This window comes from Hypomesus nipponensis, chromosome 20 (assembly GCF_054491055.1).
Source record: "Hypomesus nipponensis isolate SF chromosome 20, ASM5449105v1, whole genome shotgun sequence".
In the NCBI taxonomy this organism is placed as follows: domain Eukaryota; kingdom Metazoa; phylum Chordata; class Actinopteri; order Osmeriformes; family Osmeridae; genus Hypomesus; species Hypomesus nipponensis.
This window is the reverse complement of record NC_140380.1, coordinates 6,647,501-6,666,340: the sequence shown is the minus strand read 5'-3', so window position 1 is coordinate 6,666,340 and position 18,840 is coordinate 6,647,501. Positions and strand designations below refer to the sequence as shown.

The window sequence follows — 18,840 nt, the reverse complement described above, 5'->3', positions numbered from 1 at the left end:
AAGTGCACATTATTTTGTACGTGACGGATTTTGTGGGAAACGAACACGAGATTATAGTCTTCTTGATGTGTAATGGCCTTGAGACATTGAAAATAACGTCAATTAATAGATTTAAAAAAACGAATCCTTATCTCACTCTCTTTTGCCCTGGCAGGGTGGAGAGGAAAGAGAAGGCACGTCTCAAGACGGTGAAGTTCAACGCCAAACCAGGCACCCTAGATTCAAAAGGGGTAAGTCAAAGATCAGACCACTCTGAAGGTTGGCATGGACACTTCACTTTTAACACAGGTGTTTTGTCTCATGGCCTTCTTGGGGATGGCTAACTTGTCATTTTAAACTCAAATCAGGGGGAACAAAAGGACAATGAAATTACATTTCTGCGCAGTACCTGTTCTCCAGTAGTTCATCTCAGGGGAGCTATTGGCCCCACAAGTCTGGCGACAATGTCCGACTTTTCAGTTGTCTGCAGTTTTAAAATGCAATAAGGTAAAAAAACTGGGAACCTAAAAGTGAATTTACTGCTCATAGGTCACCTTTGAGGAAAAACACAAGCTTGAGATCCATTTGAACCCTTTGGTTTTAAATTGTATTCATGTGAATGCATCAAGAAGCAGGTACCTCTAAATCTTTTTGGGGGAAACAATTATAAAGATATTGGTGCATAGGTGCATTTGACTCCTCATAGTCTGTATAAGTGGAAGGGAATATTTAATTTCACAATATAATGTGCATGTTGGATGTGAATATACTGTTATTGTGTTGAACTTGTGGGAGCAGCGTTTCTACTCAAACTATTGTTTTGTGTGCAATAGAAAACACAGCTGAATAGTCACATCTGCTCTATAGACTGAATAATAGCAAACTACCACTGGTCTAGTTTTAGTAATCTAACTTGGTTTACTTAGTTTAACTGCCACTGTTAGCTACAGTAACAAGTTAAAAGGGGCAAAAAGGATAATCCTTTTTTGGAGGAACAATTACGTCAATCTCTTGTTTGCATTCTCAAGATTATTGAGATGATCCTTTATCAAGTATTAGAAACATCAGCTTGATGGTAAAGACAGTTAGGCATTCCAAAATGAACGATGAGCGTATTATGGCCAAAAAACAAAGTATCTAACTGCGACATCTATCTTTTCTTATTATAAAAGCGTAGGACAAAAAAACAAAATACAGAATATCGCACAGTTGTTAAATTGTCGAACTTCATGTCATGAGATATCTATTCTAAATGGATTGTTGAAGCGGGAGTTAAATATGTATTTTGTTCTTCCATCCAGGATTATATTTCATGGCCTGGTTAGGTCACATAGCTCTGACACTATAACAGAACACATGTCATTCAGAGTGAGGTCCTGCAGTGTCTCATGTTTGTTGTTTTACGGGGTAAAGTACATCAATATGGTTGTATCTTATAAGAGCATATTGCATGCATGCAGGAATTTCAAAGTATTTTGCTTTCAAGTGGTTCCTACTGTACTTAGCAGAAGATTTGGTCTCAAATACCTCCTTTTATACATGGATACAGCTCAAACATGAATCCATCTGACTGCATGTTTGTTGCTTTTACCTTCCTGAGAATTTCAAAGCCACAATCGTTACATCACAGAAATATCTATTGGATGGGTTTATTTTTTTTATTTTTTTGCAGAAACCTCAGTCCACTTAAATTAAAGTAGCGCCTATCTCCAAATATTATTTATTTCTCCAAAGATATAGAGGACAAAATACATTTGCTGATTTTACACAATTTGTTTATAGTTATTCTTGATGTACTTCAATTTGGGCCTGGAAGCAGATTTGCAGAGAGAAAATGTGCAGTAATAATGAGTTAGGATGCACAAATCTGTTATATAACAGTTGTATTGGATTCCGTATGACAGTACCTCATTTGAGTCAGGATTGATCGAATAGGAGTCACGGGATTAGTCTCAACAAACTAAGAACCCTTGGACCAATGAAAGGTATTTAGTAATCATATTAACGTACCAAAGGTTCCCCTGAAGAGACCATAGAACTCTTCTTCATAGAGTCTATCCAGCTAAATTGTGGGCTGAATCTTTTTAAGGTATTATATTGATACATGTCAATGGGTCCATGTATGAAATATAATTGATGAAGAATGATTGTGGCTTTACAACGATTTGCAAAGGACAGCATGTTCCCCCGATACATGCTTGAAATGTCATCAACAACTCCCCGCCTATTCTTATTTTATAACCTGCATGCATGACCATTTTGCTTTAGCCTATCATCTTTGCTTACTAACTGCCATCCATGGCACTTATTTCGCAGCATGATCCAAATAATGATTTCCTTGCTTGGCGTCACACCTTTGGACATTTGGCCTCAGATGCAACTGTGGGACGTTTAGTGTGATTTGGCACAGAATGTAATTTCCAAACAGCCTCTTAAAGTCCCTTGAGTTTGGACAATTAAACGTTGTCAGCTTTCTATTTTCCTTATTGCACATCTGGCCATAACTTCTTTACGTCCCATAGCTTGCAGGTAGTTGTCTTGTCGGCATGTATGTGACACCAATTAGAGGTCCCTGTTTGCCCCATGCTTTCTCTCCTTCACAGTCATTCAATGACAAGCGTAAAAAGAATTTCATCTTGACGCGAAAGTTCCCATTCTACAAGAACAAGGAGCTTGGTGAGCAGGAGGGCAGCGATTCAGAACGTAAGTAGGCCCGCGACTCGCCACACACAAAACAGGCAGGGCTCAGGGGTGAAGCGGTTTGCAGGGTCAGGATGTGTGCAGGAGACGGCCGTTTGGCCTGAGGTCTCCCTTCTCCTCCCCCCGTGCCTATACGTGGCTCTTTTCCTTTTCTGCCATGGCAACGCAAGTTCGAACCGTCCGTCTCAACCACCGGGTCAACACTGGCTTTTTAAAGACATTTTAATAGGAGTGCTCTCTTAAGAGATCACATCAAATACAATTCACCCACCATATTTCTTTGTTTGAACCCAAAGGAGAAATGATGGCCTGGAGACAAATGCTTTTATGAATGGATAATGACAAGACGCTGGGAGGGATTCATCCTATTTGGCTGCCTCGTGTTTGCACAGTGTCTGAACTGAGACAGATGGTCTGACTTGCGCTGACCCCTCTAGCCGACGGGCCAATCAAAAGCTCACCAGCTCCCCTAACACATCTTACTTCTTCCTTCCTCATATGCGCCTATCCCTTCCCCCCCCCTTTTCTCACCATCTTGGCTTTCTTGGGACGGATGTGTAGGACATTCCGGGAATAGGTGATGATGGGTATGGGACCAAGACAATGAGTAAGTTGGTTGAGGAACGTTTGTTGTCTTTTCCACCGAATCCTCCCATGCCACTTGACTCATTTCCCCCGTTTGAATTGGGACTCGTCATGCAACCGGTCTCTTCTTTTTGATCACTTTCGAATGCTTGTTTGCATGCTGCATGCGTCGTGGTTTAAGGCTGCAACTAGCCAGATGTTCGTCTTGTCAATATTACGTTAGACCAAGCGATTTTTTGGAGCAACTGGAGACGTCGGATGATTAATAGTTCCTCGTTTCCTCGTTTATCTTGTGGTCATCTTTCAAACCTGAAGTTTGAAAGGTAGTTTTACCCATTGTTTTTTTGTTTTTTGTGACACTTTTTATGAAAATAAAATAACATTGTGAGTGCCAAGTGTATTTGTAGACTTTGAATTTTGGTGTGCCAGTTCATCAGAGCACAGGACCTATTATTAGGGTCGATGTATTTCTTATTTCTGAAGCATGTGAATCCATATTGGATAAAGTCTTCTTGCTGGCATGTCTGAAGACAATTTGTTCTAATCCTTATAGTTATCATTTTACAAATCTAATAATTTGTAAACATGGTACCACTGATACATTAGTATTTAAGTCACTTGAATACTTGCATGATTGTTGCAGCCCGATATGGATGTGTACTGTAACACTGTTGGTGTTTGATGTCCTGTCCTCCTGTTTCCTGTGACACCCTACGCCCTATTGCTGGCTAGAGATTGCTTGCATGTTGCTTGTAAGGAATCTGTTGATGTTCTCATCGAGTGTGTGTTTCATCATGGAACGGACACTCCACGAAAGCTGTGCATTCTCACACCATGAAAACAGACGTGACATGCATAACAATGACCATCGCATGACAACCTGCTGAACACTGAATGACGTGATGAGCCCCCTTCATCAGCGTGAAGACGTGACGCCGTCTGCGTGATCGCCGAATGATAATGAACTGGAGCTGATTGATGATGATCAGTCATAGTCGCGTGAATTGAATGTTCCAGCATTACCGTCTCTTCGTCTAGTCTCTAGTGTCTGCTGGCCAGATATTGTTTACAACCACAACTTTGAGACTTGATTGTGGTTATATTTTCCCCAATCTAAACAGATGTCCCAGTTTACTGAGCAAGGTATTAGCAGTTGCTACAGTTTATCCGTAGTTTATCTGTATTTCAGAAAAACATCCTCAAAATTGTTTCACATTGAAGCATTCCATTACACTGAATATCCTTCGAATAAGCATTTCGAAGTGAATTTACCCGTCAATTATATTCTTAGTGTAAGGGCCTATTATGAATAAACCATAATTTGCCAGTAGTGCTTCAGTACTATGATTACTTGTCATGATGGACTGAATCTAATTATATACATATTTCCAGATCCTATTATTAACCTCCTAATCAACTTGCACTAAAACCTTTTTATGTTTGAGAAGAAAAAAAATAATTATCAAGACATTTTGCAAATCAATGGCTTCTTTACTTTAGTAAGATTAATCTCATATCAGAAAACCAAATCAAAATAAAACAATGTTGAGGTCACACTGGACTCTTTTTGAATTTTAATTTTCCAGCAGTCCTTGATCAAGATAATAATCAAACAATCACAGGCTTAACCCCATGAAATCTCAGTCTTTTAATTAAGTTCTACGGTGTGCTTTCTTCCTTTAGGGAGTCAAGAGGACATGATTCTGTCATATGAGCCTGTTATTCAACAAGAGAGTAAGTATTTATTTCATTCTCTAACACTGTCTTACACTCCATGTCCTCGGTTGAATAGTATTCTGTTAAATTTCTACTTTAATATTTTGTATTCTTTTTTTTAATTTGCTTGCAGTAAATTACGCCAGACCTGTTATAATCCTTGGACCAATGAAGGACAGAATAAATGATGATTTGATATCGGAATTCCCTGAGAAGTTTGGCTCTTGTGTGCCACGTAAGTATTTTTACATGTGTGGAAAACAGAAAATATTTTTTTCTTTCATTTTCTGTTGATCTTTTGTCACCAACATGCCCTGTTTGGTTTGCTTTACCATACAACTAATCACCTTCATGTTAAGAATGTTTTGAATAACTTTGGTTTGATTTCCCCATGTAAGTGTGATTGTCTGGTTAAGAGTTTAACCAGTGTTTACTTGGTTGGGGGGTAATTTCAGGGAAACATTCATATGGGAAAATAATAACTGCAATTTTGGTTGTTTAGTGGACACAACCACTTAAGTGCAAAATAAATAATAAGCAATCGTTGTCCAAAAACAGGCAAGGGTTAGTTCATGAAGAACAGGCAAAGAGAAGGAAGTCCATAGGAGAGTGGTCAAGGGTCAGACACAGGAGCAAGCGTATGCAGAAGGATAATCCAAGAGATTGAGTCAGAATACACAGAAACAGGATGAGGAACTTGAACAAGCGCTCAGGTAAAGTCAAGGCAGGGTGTACACAGGTGCCAAAACAAGGCAAAGTGACTGCTGTGAGAGGGGATCTTTATACAGGTGATGATTGGAATCATCACTTGAAAACAAGTGTGTCAAGTGATTCACTATGACTAAAATTCAGGAGAGGATGACATCTAGTGGTGAACAGGGGAAGGGACACGTGGTGCACGTGTTACAAAAACAGAATTGACATTTCAGACATGTCATTATATCTGAACACGATAGATTCAGTCGAGCCCTTTATCAATTTAGAGACCTTTTAAAAATGCCATGTATTGTCTCATTGTTTTGTGTGACTGATTTCTTGTTTTTGATTTCCTTTTCTGCATGTTTTGATCTTGCATGTTCTCATTTTACTCATGTATATTTCATCTATTTTTTAAAACCATATAAAGCAGCTAACCCGTCAGGGCAAGAAGGTAAGTCGATTAGTTATTGGTATATGTAAATCAGTAGTGAGAAATGAGAAGTTACATCCAATGGAAGAGTAAATCAGAATGTTATTACAGATCAGAAACTCTCATAATGCCGTCAGTGAAAGGAGACATTTATTTATTTATTAGATGTTTGTTCCAAGGATAATTAATTATTGAATCAGTATTGAGCTTTCATGTTATCTGCTTACAATAGTATAGTCCTTATTGTGTTTAAATTGTTTTTTGTTTAATATAATAACTAGAATGACTTGTTAAAAGAACATGCGTAAGTAACTAATAAACAAAATGAAACAATGCCCTTTCAATTAAATGTTATTTAATGTTCAGCTCTTAATGATATTGCTAGTTTTTTCTTTGTAAAAGGTAACATCTGTAGTATTTATGATAAATACTAATACTCTTGATAAATTGTATTTCAAGGAATTAAAAAGTGTTTAACGGTGAGCCAATTGAAAATTAATGCTCTTTTTTAAATTAAACATGAAAGATGAACAAACTACCCTAGCCTGACCGAAAAACACAATAACATGTCATTGATATCCATCTGTGCTGATGAATCTGGCACTGAATGGCAACAAACTCTTTTGTTTTTTTGCCTTATCCCTCAAGACACCACTCGACAGAAGAGAGACTACGAGGTCGATGGACGGGACTACCATTTTGTCATGTCCAGAGAGCAGATGGAGAAGGATATTCAAGAGCACAAATTTATTGAGGCAGGACAGTATAACGACAATCTGTATGGAACCAGTGTCCAGTCTGTTAAATATGTGGCAGAAAGGGTAAGAGTCAAGGTCAAATCATTGAATCTTTTTTGTTGTTGTTGTGGGGATATGGTTAATGGTTTCCCCCAATTGATCATTTTGCACACTTTTAAATTAATGACATTTGATATCCATCCTAAGGGTGTCAAGTATGACTCTCTGAAATACTTGTCACAGTCACATGGTGTGTTTGATTAAACGTAATTTCCTTTCTGATTCAGGGTAAACACTGCATACTGGACGTATCTGGAAATGCCATCAAGCGACTACAAGTAGCACAACTCTATCCCATTGCCATCTTTATAAAGCCACGATCCATTGATTCATTAATGTACGTTCTTTTCTCTCCTGTTATCCATTGTGTTGCCTAAATGATGAATGACTTCATGCCAAAACTGTTGCCTGTGTGTTTTCGTATTTGTTAAATAAGCTTTCCACATTGTTGGAAAGAGGCAAAGTTGTCATATTATATTTTAACAGAATAATTTCCAATTATTTCTGACTAAACAAAGGACTCACAACAAACACATATCCTCTTGAATCAGAACACTCCTCTGACATTCTAGTGAAGATTTATTTCCCATTATCTTCCCCACAAATGAACATCAGGTGAATTGGTGTATTTTGCATAAAATAAAGCATGGATCTCTCCAATAATGTGGACAACAGCAATTTAAATGTCAAACTTGTTCAAAGGCAATGCTCAACGTTTATGGTATTATTATGAGGTTGTTTCTCTTCCCATTGCCAGTAACGTTGGTCACATTACAATTGTGTTTGGCCAGTTGTAGGCTGCGTGTTAAAGATAGAGCCCTAAATCTGTCTCAACCTGCAAAGATTATGTGGGTCTAGTAGTTGCCAATGGCATACGGTTTGCTCTGAAATGAAAGTGATATATATCTTCTTTTTTTTAAATCTCATTTTATAGTAATTTATGAGAGTGTAAAATCAATAATGTGATCATAGTACAAGTCCTGCTTGCAACCTTAACCATTACCATGACAACCACATCCACTTTCCTCCCACCCTCTGTTCCCAGGGAGATGAACAAACGGCTCACTGAGGAACAGGCGAAGAAGACGTTTGATCGGGCCGTAAAACTGGAGCAGGAGTTTGGCGAGTTCTTCACAGGTACAGAACTCATTGTAACAAGTGGAACAATATCACATGCATACCATAATGACAATGTAGCTATTGGCCTTTCTTCAGGATTCTGTACTGATACGCCCTCTCTGTCTTTGCAGCCCTGGTTCAAGGTGACACCTTAGAAGATATTTACAACCACTGTAAAAGTGTTATAGAGGAGCACTCAGGGCCGTACATCTGGATACCTTCTAAAGAAAAATTATAAGACTCCACTTTGTAAAATAGTTTGAATTGTTATGGAAACGGCTAGTCTTCATGATTCAAGTGGACATTAAACTTTTCAGTTTCAATTTGAATGTCCTTGAATGTACACCACCAAGTGTTGAAACATTTTAGGCTGAAAGGAACTGTTTGTATAGTTCTAGATTTTTATAGGAAAATGTCAGTGGGAACTGAATAAATAAGGGGCATGTGTCCGTGTTGACACTGCGGAGTTCCAAAGGAACAATACAAGATGACGTCTGGGTCCTTCCCACCACAGGAAAGAAAAAAAAAGACAAAATGGCTGCCCCTCTTTCTTTATACCCAATGTTACTGGTTAGCACTCATTTTATCCAGACACCTCACATTAGTAGTTGACATTCTGCATCTATTCCCTCTTGCATACTACTTTTTTTTATTTTTTTTATTTTTTAAATTTATTTAATGAGATTGAGGCCAGGTTTAATTTTAACAACCCTAATCCTAATTATTTCTTAAAAATTGAAAATTGTTGTGAAGAAACTTCTGTTATCAATAAAGTGTGAAGAGAACTACTGTAAGTATAAAAAATATGACACTATATTTTGCTATTGATTGAGCACTACAGCACAGAAAGTACATATATATCATTGAAATATAACTTTGATTAAAAAAGGTTTAAAATCTTATTTTACCTGTGTAACGTGTGTTGGTAGATGTGTGTGGTAGATGGTAGCAGCATACTTAAACAGATATTAGATGACATGAAAGACTTCATATAGTCGATTCCCATTCAGTCACAACAAAGGTGCAATGCCATAGCTAGTAGCACCTGACTTGTAAACAGGAGGTACTGGGTTCAGCTCCCAGCAAGTTTTTTAAGTGTGAAGTGTGCACATCTTAGTGTCTGCATTGCACGTGAAACACTTCCATATAGATCCATGAGATGGCATGCCTCTGCTATGACAAAATGTGCCCGGCTAGCTCAGTCGGTGGAGCATGAGACTCTTAATCTCAAGGTCGTGGGTTCGAGCCCCACGTTGGGGGCTCTTTCATTATGCTGTCTGATACATCATCATGAAAGGGTTCATGTTGTTGATTCCCATATGATCTCAGTAAAGGTACTGTGGCTTTACTGTTAAAAAGTGACTGTTTTATCAACAGGCCATCCTAAATTAATCTCCCATCAACACCACCGAGTGTGTAAGTGCTGTGTTTTTTGCACTTTCACAGTTTGCTGACGAGGAGGCCTTTGGGTAACAAGAATGCCTCTGGAATTTTGAGTGTGTGCCCGGCCAGCTCAGTCGGTAGAGCATGAGACTCTTAATCTCAGGGTCGTGGGTTCGAGCCCCACGTTGGGCGCTGTTTCATTATGCTATATTATACAGTATGAAAGAGTTCATGTTGTTGGTTTGCAAACAAAGGTGCTGAAGCTTAGCTTGGTGAATTTGCCTGTCTTGTCAACAGGACATCCTAAGTTCAACTCCCATCAACACCACCTAGTGTGTGAAATATGTAAGTGCTCGTTTTTTTTCTTACTTGCACTTCCACATATTTTGCTGACGGGATGGCCTTTGGACACACGAGAACGCATCTGGATTCTTGAGACCATGCCCGGCTAGCTCAGTCGGTAGAGCATGAGACTCTTAATCTCAGGGTCGTGGGTTCGAGCCCCACGTTGGGCGCTGTTTTCTTATGCTGTCTGATACATCATCATGAAAAGGTTATTTGGTTACATGTAGTTGATTCCCATTTCATCTCAAATAAAGTGCTGTGACTTATCTGTTAGAAAGTGCCTGTTTTGTCAACAGCAGATCCTGGGTTCAACTCCCATCCACACCACATAGTGTGTAAGTGCAGTGTTTTTTGCACTTTCACATAGTTTGCTTGCGAGATGACCTCTGGACACATGAGACCGTGCCCAGCTAGCTCAGTCGGTAGAGCATTAGACTCTTAATCTCAGGGTCGTGGGTTTGAGCCCCACGATGGGCGATGGTTCATTATGCTGTCTGATCCATCATCATGAAAGGGTTCTCATGTTGTTGATTTCCACTTCATCGCATCAAAGGTTCTGTGGCTTAGCTGGGTGAAAGTGCCTGTTTTGATAACAGGATGATCAGGGTTCAACTCCCAGCAGTTTCTCGCAGAGTGTGTGTTGCTAATGAATGTAAACTTGTAAAAAAAAAATGGCCTTGTACTTTCATGTTTTATTTCACAGAATGAACAGACTTGCAAATTACGTTGGATAGCAATATTTCACAAACAAAACATATTACTGAAATTCAATATTGTTTTAAGTATGTACACTATTTATATTGATTATACAGACAAAGTTTTGCATGATCAATTCATAAAAAATAACTATTAACATTGCAGCATTGCATAGCAGAATTATAAAAATGATCAAATGTTCTTGAAAAAAGATTATAAAGACATGGGCTTACTTTTTATATTCATAAATACTCGTGTTTGAAGCCTGTTGGTCTGTTACATAACAGTGTCCAGCATGCTTACAGTCATTTTACAATGTGTGCACAATATGTGTTGGTTTTTATGATTCCATCTGAAATAGCGAAGAATGCACAGATGACAGGAGTGGCTGTCAGCTGATCCTGCGCGGTGCCCCTCCCCTCTACATGGCAGTGCTGTCATCAACCGGTCGTGGCAGGAAATAGACAGCCTTCTGGCCGAGGTGTGTCGAAGGGCCTGCTTTGGGCTGGCCGTTCTTCTTCAGGGCCAGATACCAGTTGCTGTACTTCCGAGACATGTAGGTGTTGTAATGGTTTTCTTCCATGGTCTCCTGAAAGTAGCACTCGTCCTGTAACGTGGGCTGGGTGAGCAGAGAAAAGGTTGAGCAAACGAAATGTACTCAATCCGAGACTAGACACTCACCAAACGAGGGTTACATTTAGTCATTTAGCAGACGCTCTTATCCAGAGGGACTTAAAGTAAGTACAGGTGCGTTCCCCCCGAGGCAAGTAGGGTGAAGTGCCTTGCCCACATCATTTTGGCACGGCTGGGAATCACACTGCAACCATCTGATTAATAGCCCGATTCCCTAACCACTCAGCCACCTGACTCCAAACACCATAAAGAGGGTCGACGGACAATGTATTTCCACACTTTTTTGTGAACTTTATACTTCAAGTTTAATTAAATGAATCCAGGTGATGGTAATTGGGATGCAGTCTCCAGTGACGCGCACTCACCGATGCAAAAACATGCCCATCTTTGTTCATGGCCAGGTAAAGTGCTGTTTTCAGCCCTTTTATGACTACAAGTCCCGCACTCACTGCTTTCACTCTCAGGATGGCTGCAAAAACATGAATAATGACATAACGACAAGGAGTCAAATACATCCGTCTGCCTCTAATAGGTAGAATAATATTACACAGAGGGTTTCAAGAATATCTGGACATTCAAAACAGTTTAATCAAATCAAAATGTATTTGTAGAATCATTTTGACAAGCAATGTCACAGAGGGCTTCACATACGCCCATAGAACTGCCCCTCAAGACATTGGATATTTTAGCCTTTTATTAGTCTTATCTATTATATGTATTGTCCATTGTATGATTTGATGTGAACTTACATATCAAATTGTGTCTTTATTTCTGAGTAAACTCATGTACAGCCAGTTTGATATCTAACTCCATTAAAGAGATATCAAATCAAGTTATGTGATTATTGAATTACAAAGAGTTTTATGCCGCATGTAAGGAGTATGTGACTCAGCTTCAATGGTTGGTCTGATGTTTAACGGTGGGGGAATGGTGTCTCCACTTATTCAGGCGTACCGTGAATGTCGTTTTCCTGCCTGCTACCGGTGACAGTCCCATCCGGTAGAATTCTCAGATGATGTCCGCCGTTCATGCTGTAGAGACGGGTGACAGGTTTGTAGTCTTGTTGTGACAGGTCAAGAGTTGATGGTCCCAAAGACAGGACAGAGATGTCTCCCTCTGTCATTCTGAAAAGCGGTCGGGGACACACCACAGTGCCCACTGGATGTGCCTGTGGCTGGAAAACAGAGGGAGTTTGCACTGAGATCACAAGCCCCTAATGAAAACAGCTCTGACATGGTTTAATACCACATTGACTGTAAATGCATCGACTCTCTCCATACCAATATCAGAGGCAAGAAGACAACTGTACATTAAATATTGATCATACGCTTAAGATAATTGGCCTATAAAAATATTCAAACCACCAATAAGCCCTCATATTTTTACATACACTATTGTACATCTACAATAATACTTCACTTTAGTTTGTTTGGCTATGTTACTAGGTACAGTATGTGAGAAAAGCAAATGCCGTGATTTACAGGAACCATAGATCACCTGTCAATCCCAAAATCAGTCACCCAGAAAACCAAGTCGGAAACCCTTTGCCAAATCCTCACAGTCTTCCAAAGCCTTTGCTGACCTCCTTCGCCATAAACAATTCAGCCCTGGCTGGAAGTAAAAATACAAGCCGTATCTCTTATTCCTCAGAAGCAGTTCACACAGTCCAACCTGCCCTGTCGAATATGAAGAACACGGCCAACCAGCCTGCCGCCGTTGCAACTGTTTTTATCTAGGGGCCCTTTGACTCCGCATCCGGAATGACTTGGAAATCCATCAGTCCAGCTTTACCCGGCTGACTGCTTAAGAAGTGGAGGAGAGAAAAAACAGCCGCAGGAGGAATGTGAGGCTTGGCCCACACGGACTCCCAGCTGCGGCAGCGACAGAGCGGGGGAGAGGAGGGGAGGGGAGGGTGCTGTGGGAGGAAACACGCAGCCATACGGGAAGTGGAGCCAGGGTGCCAGACTGCTGCAGTGGGACCACACTAAGAAAACCCTCTGGTGTTAGTGACGTCCGGATGGTGCCTGGCCCCAAAGTGGGAAGAAGAATCTCCAACACTGGCCTCGGATCAGCTTCGCTCCCCCTCCTCCTAAGAGGGAAGGTCACCTCTCAGGAGGGTCAGCTGACCTCGGATCAGCCCAGGAGCCCAGACAGTGTGGGACGGCTGAGCGGGACATACCTGCGACAAACCCACCAGCCAACATGGCTTCCTGTTCCCCTCTTCCAGTGTGAGGCTGGACTGGTCCCCCGTTCCTTAGTGGTGAATGTGCGTGCAGTCTTCAGCCGGCAGTCTCGTGGGTACAGCTGGTTTCCTCACAGTGCTAGGAGGGGCAGTGTGGCACCCTCTGTATTTGTGCGCCATCGCATTGCCCCCCCCCCCTCTACGCTGACGTCAGCAGGGTCTATTTCGGCAGCTGCTCGTAAGACACTATGTTTACCCAGCAGGCTAACTCAGTGACGCGGAGGGCAGCCTGAGCGAAGGCCTGCACCGCCGGGAAGTGAGCTGGATGCCTCTGACCCGACACATTCCTACTAGGGTGTCTTGGAGACACGGGAGAACGACACAGGTCCAAACATTCACAGGGATTCGCGCAAGAGACGCCAGGGACACATCTGTGACAAGCGGTCACAAATCCCCTCGACGCCCCCCCGCCCCGTTTTGCCCAGCACATGTTATGTCTTCTCTGCTGTAGCAGCCAACACATGGCAACACTGCCGCAACTCCGCAGATAGAAGTGCGGGAAGTATGCGGTCCGCCCTGAATTATTGACGGGACTCTTCTCTCTCTCTCTCTTCTCCCAAACTGCCCCGGTTTCATTATTCATTCCGAGTGTCTGCCTTGCAAATCATTTATAAGACTGGGGCAGAGCTCTGTACAAATGACTGTTGGTCACAGTCTTTCTATCCTACTCTCTCCAGACACAAGAACTAATGACATAATAAGGAATTGTGATTATTATTATTATTAATATTATCAATATTCACATACCTAATTGCTCATGCTCTTATGGTTCTTCCCTTTGGCACTTATTTTTTGGTTGTTCACAATTTGTGCTTCATGTTTTGGCTACCCGCAATGCTTTGGGGCTATTGTGTTGTTATTATCAATGACCTATGCACTTTGTAAAGCTCTCTCTTGGAAGTCGCTTTCGATAAAAGTGTCTGCTGAATGAATAAATGTAAATGTAAAGGATGGCACACGTCAGCACATACTGTGTTTACATGTAAACTATTATTTCAAACCAACCCACCCATGTGTCTTTCAGTTATTATTCGTACCAATCAGACGTTGTGTTGAAACTACTTCACACTTACAGACCTAGTTTGAAAGCAGTTCCGTTCCTCCAGACAGTATCTGCAGGAGCAGGTTTTTTTGTAAAAAAGTTTACAAATGTTTCATATTCTCACAAACCTTGTTGCAGTGAGCATTGTGAAACATATACCCTGTTCATTTTTAACAATGACACATACCATGACCACCCGGTAGTGGTATCTGGTGAGGTTTGCTTTGGTCCATGACTATCTTGTTAGATAGACTCAGTCTTCGATTTAAAGACGAGCCGTCAATACCTATGACAACCAGGAGGTGGCGCAATCTTCTAGCAAAACATTTTAATCGGCTGAGGAAACCCAAATCAAATCTAACCCCGGTCATACAGATACATTGAAAGAATTGTTCTGTCTTTATGGCAGGACAATCGGCCAGCAATCGGTTTAGCCCATTCTTTCTGTAAAGTTGAAGACAATTTAGGAATACGTTGACAATCAAGTGCAGGCTGTCAGCTTTAATTTAGGCTAAAACATTGTTTGTGGTGTCAGATGATTATGGTTGGATGATGTTAATGGTTCACAGATTTAAGGCAGTCATTGTTTCTAAAGGATGTCACTTGTGTCTTTCCAAAGATTTTTGGTGCATAAAATGGGAGACCGTTTGATCTCATGAGATCATTCTCTAATTAAATCTGTCAACGGCACTTTTGCCATCAGTCAAACTTAAAATGCTCGAAAACCAGAATAAAATATGGCTGGTTAATAGTCGGGATTTTGTTTCTAGCGGCAGCCTACTTCAGGGTGTTTAATTGTTATGTCTTTTGTTATGAAAAATTCCGTTTCAGGAAGGTACACTTTATATTAGGCTGCTGACAGAATAGGCGACCCACAAACTAGTGAGAAAACTGTGTAAGAAAACAATGGGGATAAACCAAACAATTGTGTCTACTACTATAGACACACAAACAATGTCTGGCAATATCTCTCGAAAGAAACTCCATCCAATAGGCAATGTTTGTTTTCAAAAAGAGTGAATACATAAAGAGCTATTTTGTCTTTGTCGCTCATCGTGGGGTTGTTTCATACAATATTGAAAATCGGTGTGACCGAAAGCGAATTATAGAAATTCCCCGCTCGACTGACATCACTTTTCGTGTCCAACCATCTTTCGTCTTGTAAAAGTGTAGCTCGTATCACTTCTTTAGACTCTTCCTGAACCTAACAATGCCATTGGCTGCAGGAAGCATCAGTCATAGGATTATCTGTTTCGGGGTAGGTTGATACGGACGCCGATGACTGAGAGAAAGCTCTGCTTTTAAAACGCCCAGGAAAGAACCCGCAACTACCCATACTATCTATTCCTTCAATTTGCTTGACCACGGTGACGCCGACTTGAGGAATGCTCAAGTTTACCAGAGATCTTTGACAGCTGCGCATTAATTCATCCTTCCGTAGTCTACTTTCCCTTCGGAGCAGGAACAGTTTTTTGGACTGTGTTTTTGAAATGCGGTTTGGATAGGATCAGCGATAAATAGAAGCCTATTTCCACGTTTGCACGCTTGCATGCCATCAAAAGCAAGATAACTGGGTGGATGCTGTGCTTACAGTAATGTAGTCAGGTGTCTGGATCATTTCGCCTACTGTGTGGACATCTTATCTTTGGATTGGACATCACCACCAGTCAAACATTTTATTCCTCCTCCGACCTTACTGGTGCCTGTAGTCAGGGTGGAAACATGGGGTTGCCCGCCCTGGAGTTCAGTGACTGTTACCTGGACAGTCCTCAGTTCCGAGAGCGATTAAAGTCGCACGAACTGGAATTGGACAAGACGAACAAGTTCATAAAGGAGCTGATCAAAGATGGGAAGGCACTCATCCAAGCACTGAAAAGTAAGTCGGTCCTTTTAGGAATGGAAAGAAAGAGCTCTATTGCTTGCAACAATGTAGCACTTCGTGATGACTGTTCTACTTCGGTTTGAAATGTCCACTAAACTGATTATTTTAAGAACGGCTCTAGTACGTCATTTATTCACGTAGAATATGATACTGTAAAAGTTACATGTATTTCAGAAGTTATTATAATAGTAAAAACGGTGTTATTATTACACTACTGTACCATTGTATATGTAGTATGATGTGAGACTTAATCATCAGCAGCTTGCTTGTCAGTAAATAGACAGGCTTTGGTGACAGGTGTTTGTTAAATATCGCCCAACCTGTATTCATCATCGCCCCATTTAGAAGCCTCTGTTTACACACTGTTATTATACCTCGCGTTTTGTGACTCAAAGTAGTACACTACCTGAATATTCCACTTCACTCTGTTTGTGATGGAGGCTCAAAGCGCTGCAGGCCAATACATTAAAAGCTTTGCCCTTTATCACTCAAAGCTCCCATCAGCTGACTTTGACAATCTGGACAGTTCTGCCTTTGTCCGTGAGGACGATCCAGAAATCAAACAGAGAGACCATTACCCCAGGGTCAGAGGGACGCTAGATGGGGAGGGAGAGAGATAGGGAGAAAGAGACGTTGTTTTTGGTTGTTTCCGAACTTAGCAAGATGGTACTGGCATGTTCTGTCCTGCCTGCCTGCCTGCCTGCCTGCCTGCCTGTCTGCCTGTCTGTCTGCCTGTCTGTCTGTCTGTCTGTCTGTCTGTCTGTCTGTCTGTCTGTCTGTCTGTCTGCATGTTGTGTGGTTTCTGTGGTCAGCCCTGAGCTAGCAGCACCAGCAGCAGCAAGCCCTGTTTCAGCAGACTCTGTGTCGCGTGTAAAATCCCATGTCAACCCGTCATTATACCCAGATGACACATCCCTGCCCAGTGACCACAAACACGGGTTCTGTTAATTACTGAAAACAAAATCCCCTCAATTATTCTGCTACTGGTGGTGCTGGAGAAGACTGTGTGTTTTCCGATATCTCTGTTTTAGTGACAAACAGCGGAAAGGAAAAGCCCCCCCAAAATGCTGTCCGTGGTGAACCTCACCTCGCTTCAAGACGGTACTTATCTTTATCTCGGGCCTACATCTGCTTGAGCGATCAATCCAAGGAGCACAGATGGGGACTGTCACATTCACATCTATGGCAGCTAGCTTTTCATGTTGTTTTTTCTCATATAACCATAGACTTAACGTCTAAAAGGCGAGACAGCTCATTTGAGTTGTTTCGGTGTGTGTGTGTGTGTGGACCATTATGTGAAACCGGAGTGGATGTGTACCGCAAGGCCCAGTTAAATGATCCGATGTCACCAGATGGAGGGTAAGGGAATCGGCCAGGTCTAGAGTTCTTTTTATACGACCAGGGCCCACATTCAATCTCCTCCGTAGCGCCGTGTTGACTGCCTGTCCTCAGGGCTGGATGATGACCTTTTCAATTTGTAGGAATGACCTCCAGCTGTATCTGACCCTTATTGCTTACGAAGGGGCTGATTTAAAGTTACCTCGCTCCAACCACCCCTTCTCTCCTCTCTCTCTCTCTCTCTCTCTCTCTCTCTCTCTCTCTCTCTCTCTCTCTCTCTATCTCTCTCTCTCTCTCTCTCTCTTCCCCTCCTCCTCTCTCTCTCTCTCTCTCCTGGTAGAGGTCCCTGTCTGTGGTTAGCAGGCACAGCAGTGTTCACCTGTCTCCTCTGGTGATGGATGGTAGGCCTTCCCACACACACACACACACACACACACACACACACACACACACTGACTGGTACTTTCACAGCTGTGGTGAGGGGATTCACATTTTTCCTTGGTTGGGGAGAAGAGAGATATCGGGGGTCTCCGCTGTCACCAGGGAGACGGAGAGAGAAGGCCGTGCTGAACATTAGTCCAGTTCGACTGCCACGAGAGAGAGGAGGAGGAGAGGGGGAGAGAGGATGGGGGGAAGGAGGGGGGGAGAGAGGAGGGGGGGGGAGAGGATGGTTGGAGGCAGGGGGGAGAGGGGGGGAGAGAGGATGGGGGGAGGGAGGCAAGGAGGAGGGGGTGTTGCTATTGCTCAAGGCATTCCGCTGAATACGTCAGATGGAAACAAAGGACAAAATGTGTGTGTGTCTGCGTGTGCGCGGCCGTGTGATTGTGTGTGTGTGATGAGGCTGGTGGGGGTTGGCATGAAGGAAAGAGGGGGGGGTGAATATTCTTTGAGCAGTGACGTCGTGGGGTTAGGAGAGGTGGGGGGGGGGGTTCGAGCAATGCTTCTTCTATTGTCAAGGGATCTTCTTAGATCAGCCCACAAAGAGGTGTGTGTGTGTGTGTGTGTGTGCAAGAGAAAGTTGCACACCTTCGTTCTCCTCCAGGCGTCACAGACTCCTCTGTGTCTCCACCTGCCCTCTCCTACGAGACGCACCCACTGTGGCCTCACTGAGTTGTGTCCACAGCCACGGCGGCTGCGGTCGCCTGCCGCATGCAGTGTCCGTGCTGCGTTGTGTTGCGGCGCCGTTCATCTAGAACCTTCTCGTCTCCCTGCGTCCCTGCGGTCATATGGATAACTGGCTGCTGCAATGCAGAT

The 18,840-nt window shown here is 42.2% G+C and overlaps 3 protein-coding genes and 3 non-coding genes across 28 annotated transcripts in view; 5 read left to right on the top strand and 1 right to left on the bottom strand.

Moving 5' to 3' along the window:
- dlg2 (discs, large homolog 2 (Drosophila)) overlaps positions 1-8,348 on the top strand; it is an 89,455-nt gene extending 81,107 nt beyond the window's left edge. For 16 of the 18 annotated variants that reach the window (XM_084684137.1, XM_084684136.1, XM_084684134.1 and 13 more), the window contains 8 exons: positions 155-230; positions 2,583-2,682; positions 4,948-4,998; positions 5,114-5,215; positions 6,758-6,930; positions 7,134-7,243; positions 7,952-8,043; positions 8,157-8,348. In XM_084684137.1, coding sequence (XP_084540263.1) covers positions 155-230; positions 2,583-2,682; positions 4,948-4,998; positions 5,114-5,215; positions 6,758-6,930; positions 7,134-7,243; positions 7,952-8,043; positions 8,157-8,263 — 811 coding nt within the window. In that variant the 3' untranslated portion in view covers positions 8,264-8,348. Of the gene's footprint in view, positions 1-154; positions 231-2,582; positions 2,683-4,947; positions 4,999-5,113; positions 5,221-5,538; positions 5,682-6,757; positions 6,931-7,133; positions 7,244-7,951; positions 8,044-8,156 lie in introns of those variants that run through there. The other 2 variants (XM_084684149.1, XM_084684150.1) reach the window with 2 other exon arrangements.
- Positions 8,349-9,212: 864 nt separating this feature from the next.
- Positions 9,213-9,287, top strand: trnak-cuu (transfer RNA lysine (anticodon CUU)). The gene has a single exon. It is a non-coding gene; the product is annotated as a tRNA-Lys (tRNA).
- A 240-nt stretch (positions 9,288-9,527) lies between these two features.
- On the top strand, positions 9,528-9,600 carry trnak-cuu (transfer RNA lysine (anticodon CUU)). The gene has a single exon. It is a non-coding gene; the product is annotated as a tRNA-Lys (tRNA).
- A 250-nt stretch (positions 9,601-9,850) lies between these two features.
- Positions 9,851-9,923, top strand: trnak-cuu (transfer RNA lysine (anticodon CUU)). Its single transcript has one exon. It is a non-coding gene; the product is annotated as a tRNA-Lys (tRNA).
- Positions 9,924-10,436: 513 nt separating this feature from the next.
- Positions 10,437-13,395, bottom strand: LOC146246118 (putative fibroblast growth factor 1). Of its 5 annotated transcripts, XM_084684406.1 has the most exons (5): positions 13,262-13,395; positions 12,580-12,693; positions 12,037-12,250; positions 11,448-11,551; positions 10,437-11,068 (listed from the first exon to the last, which is right to left on the bottom strand). In XM_084684406.1, exons 3-5 carry the CDS (start codon positions 12,203-12,205, stop codon positions 10,871-10,873), a joined length of 471 nt encoding a protein of 156 aa, XP_084540532.1. In that variant the 5' UTR covers positions 12,206-12,250; positions 12,580-12,693; positions 13,262-13,395; the 3' UTR covers positions 10,437-10,870. The 5 variants fall into 5 exon arrangements, with proteins under 5 accessions (XP_084540532.1, XP_084540531.1, XP_084540533.1 ...); XM_084684405.1 differs by lacking the exon at positions 12,580-12,693 and having other exon boundaries at positions 12,037-12,256; XM_084684407.1 differs by lacking the exon at positions 12,580-12,693.
- Positions 13,396-15,565: 2,170 nt separating this feature from the next.
- The window catches only part of LOC146246117 (rho GTPase-activating protein 26-like), a 38,589-nt gene continuing 35,314 nt past the window's right edge, over positions 15,566-18,840 (top strand). For both annotated transcript variants that reach the window (XM_084684334.1, XM_084684333.1), the window contains exon 1: positions 15,566-16,242. In XM_084684334.1, coding sequence (XP_084540460.1) covers positions 16,089-16,242 — 154 coding nt within the window. In that variant the 5' untranslated portion in view covers positions 15,566-16,088. The remainder of the gene's footprint in view (positions 16,243-18,840) is intronic.

Coding starts and splice junctions, on each gene's coding strand:
- LOC146246118 (XM_084684406.1), bottom strand. CDS start 12,205: ATGACAGAGGGAGACATCTCTGTCCTGTCTTTGGGACCATCAACTCTT. Junction 11,552..12,036: donor GCAGGAAAACGACATTCACG/GTACGCCTGAAT, acceptor ATGTTTTTGCAG/CCATCCTGAGAGTGAAAGCA. Junction 11,069..11,447: donor ATGGGCATGTTTTTGCATCG/GTGAGTGCGCGT, acceptor CTGCTCACCCAG/CCCACGTTACAGGACGAGTG.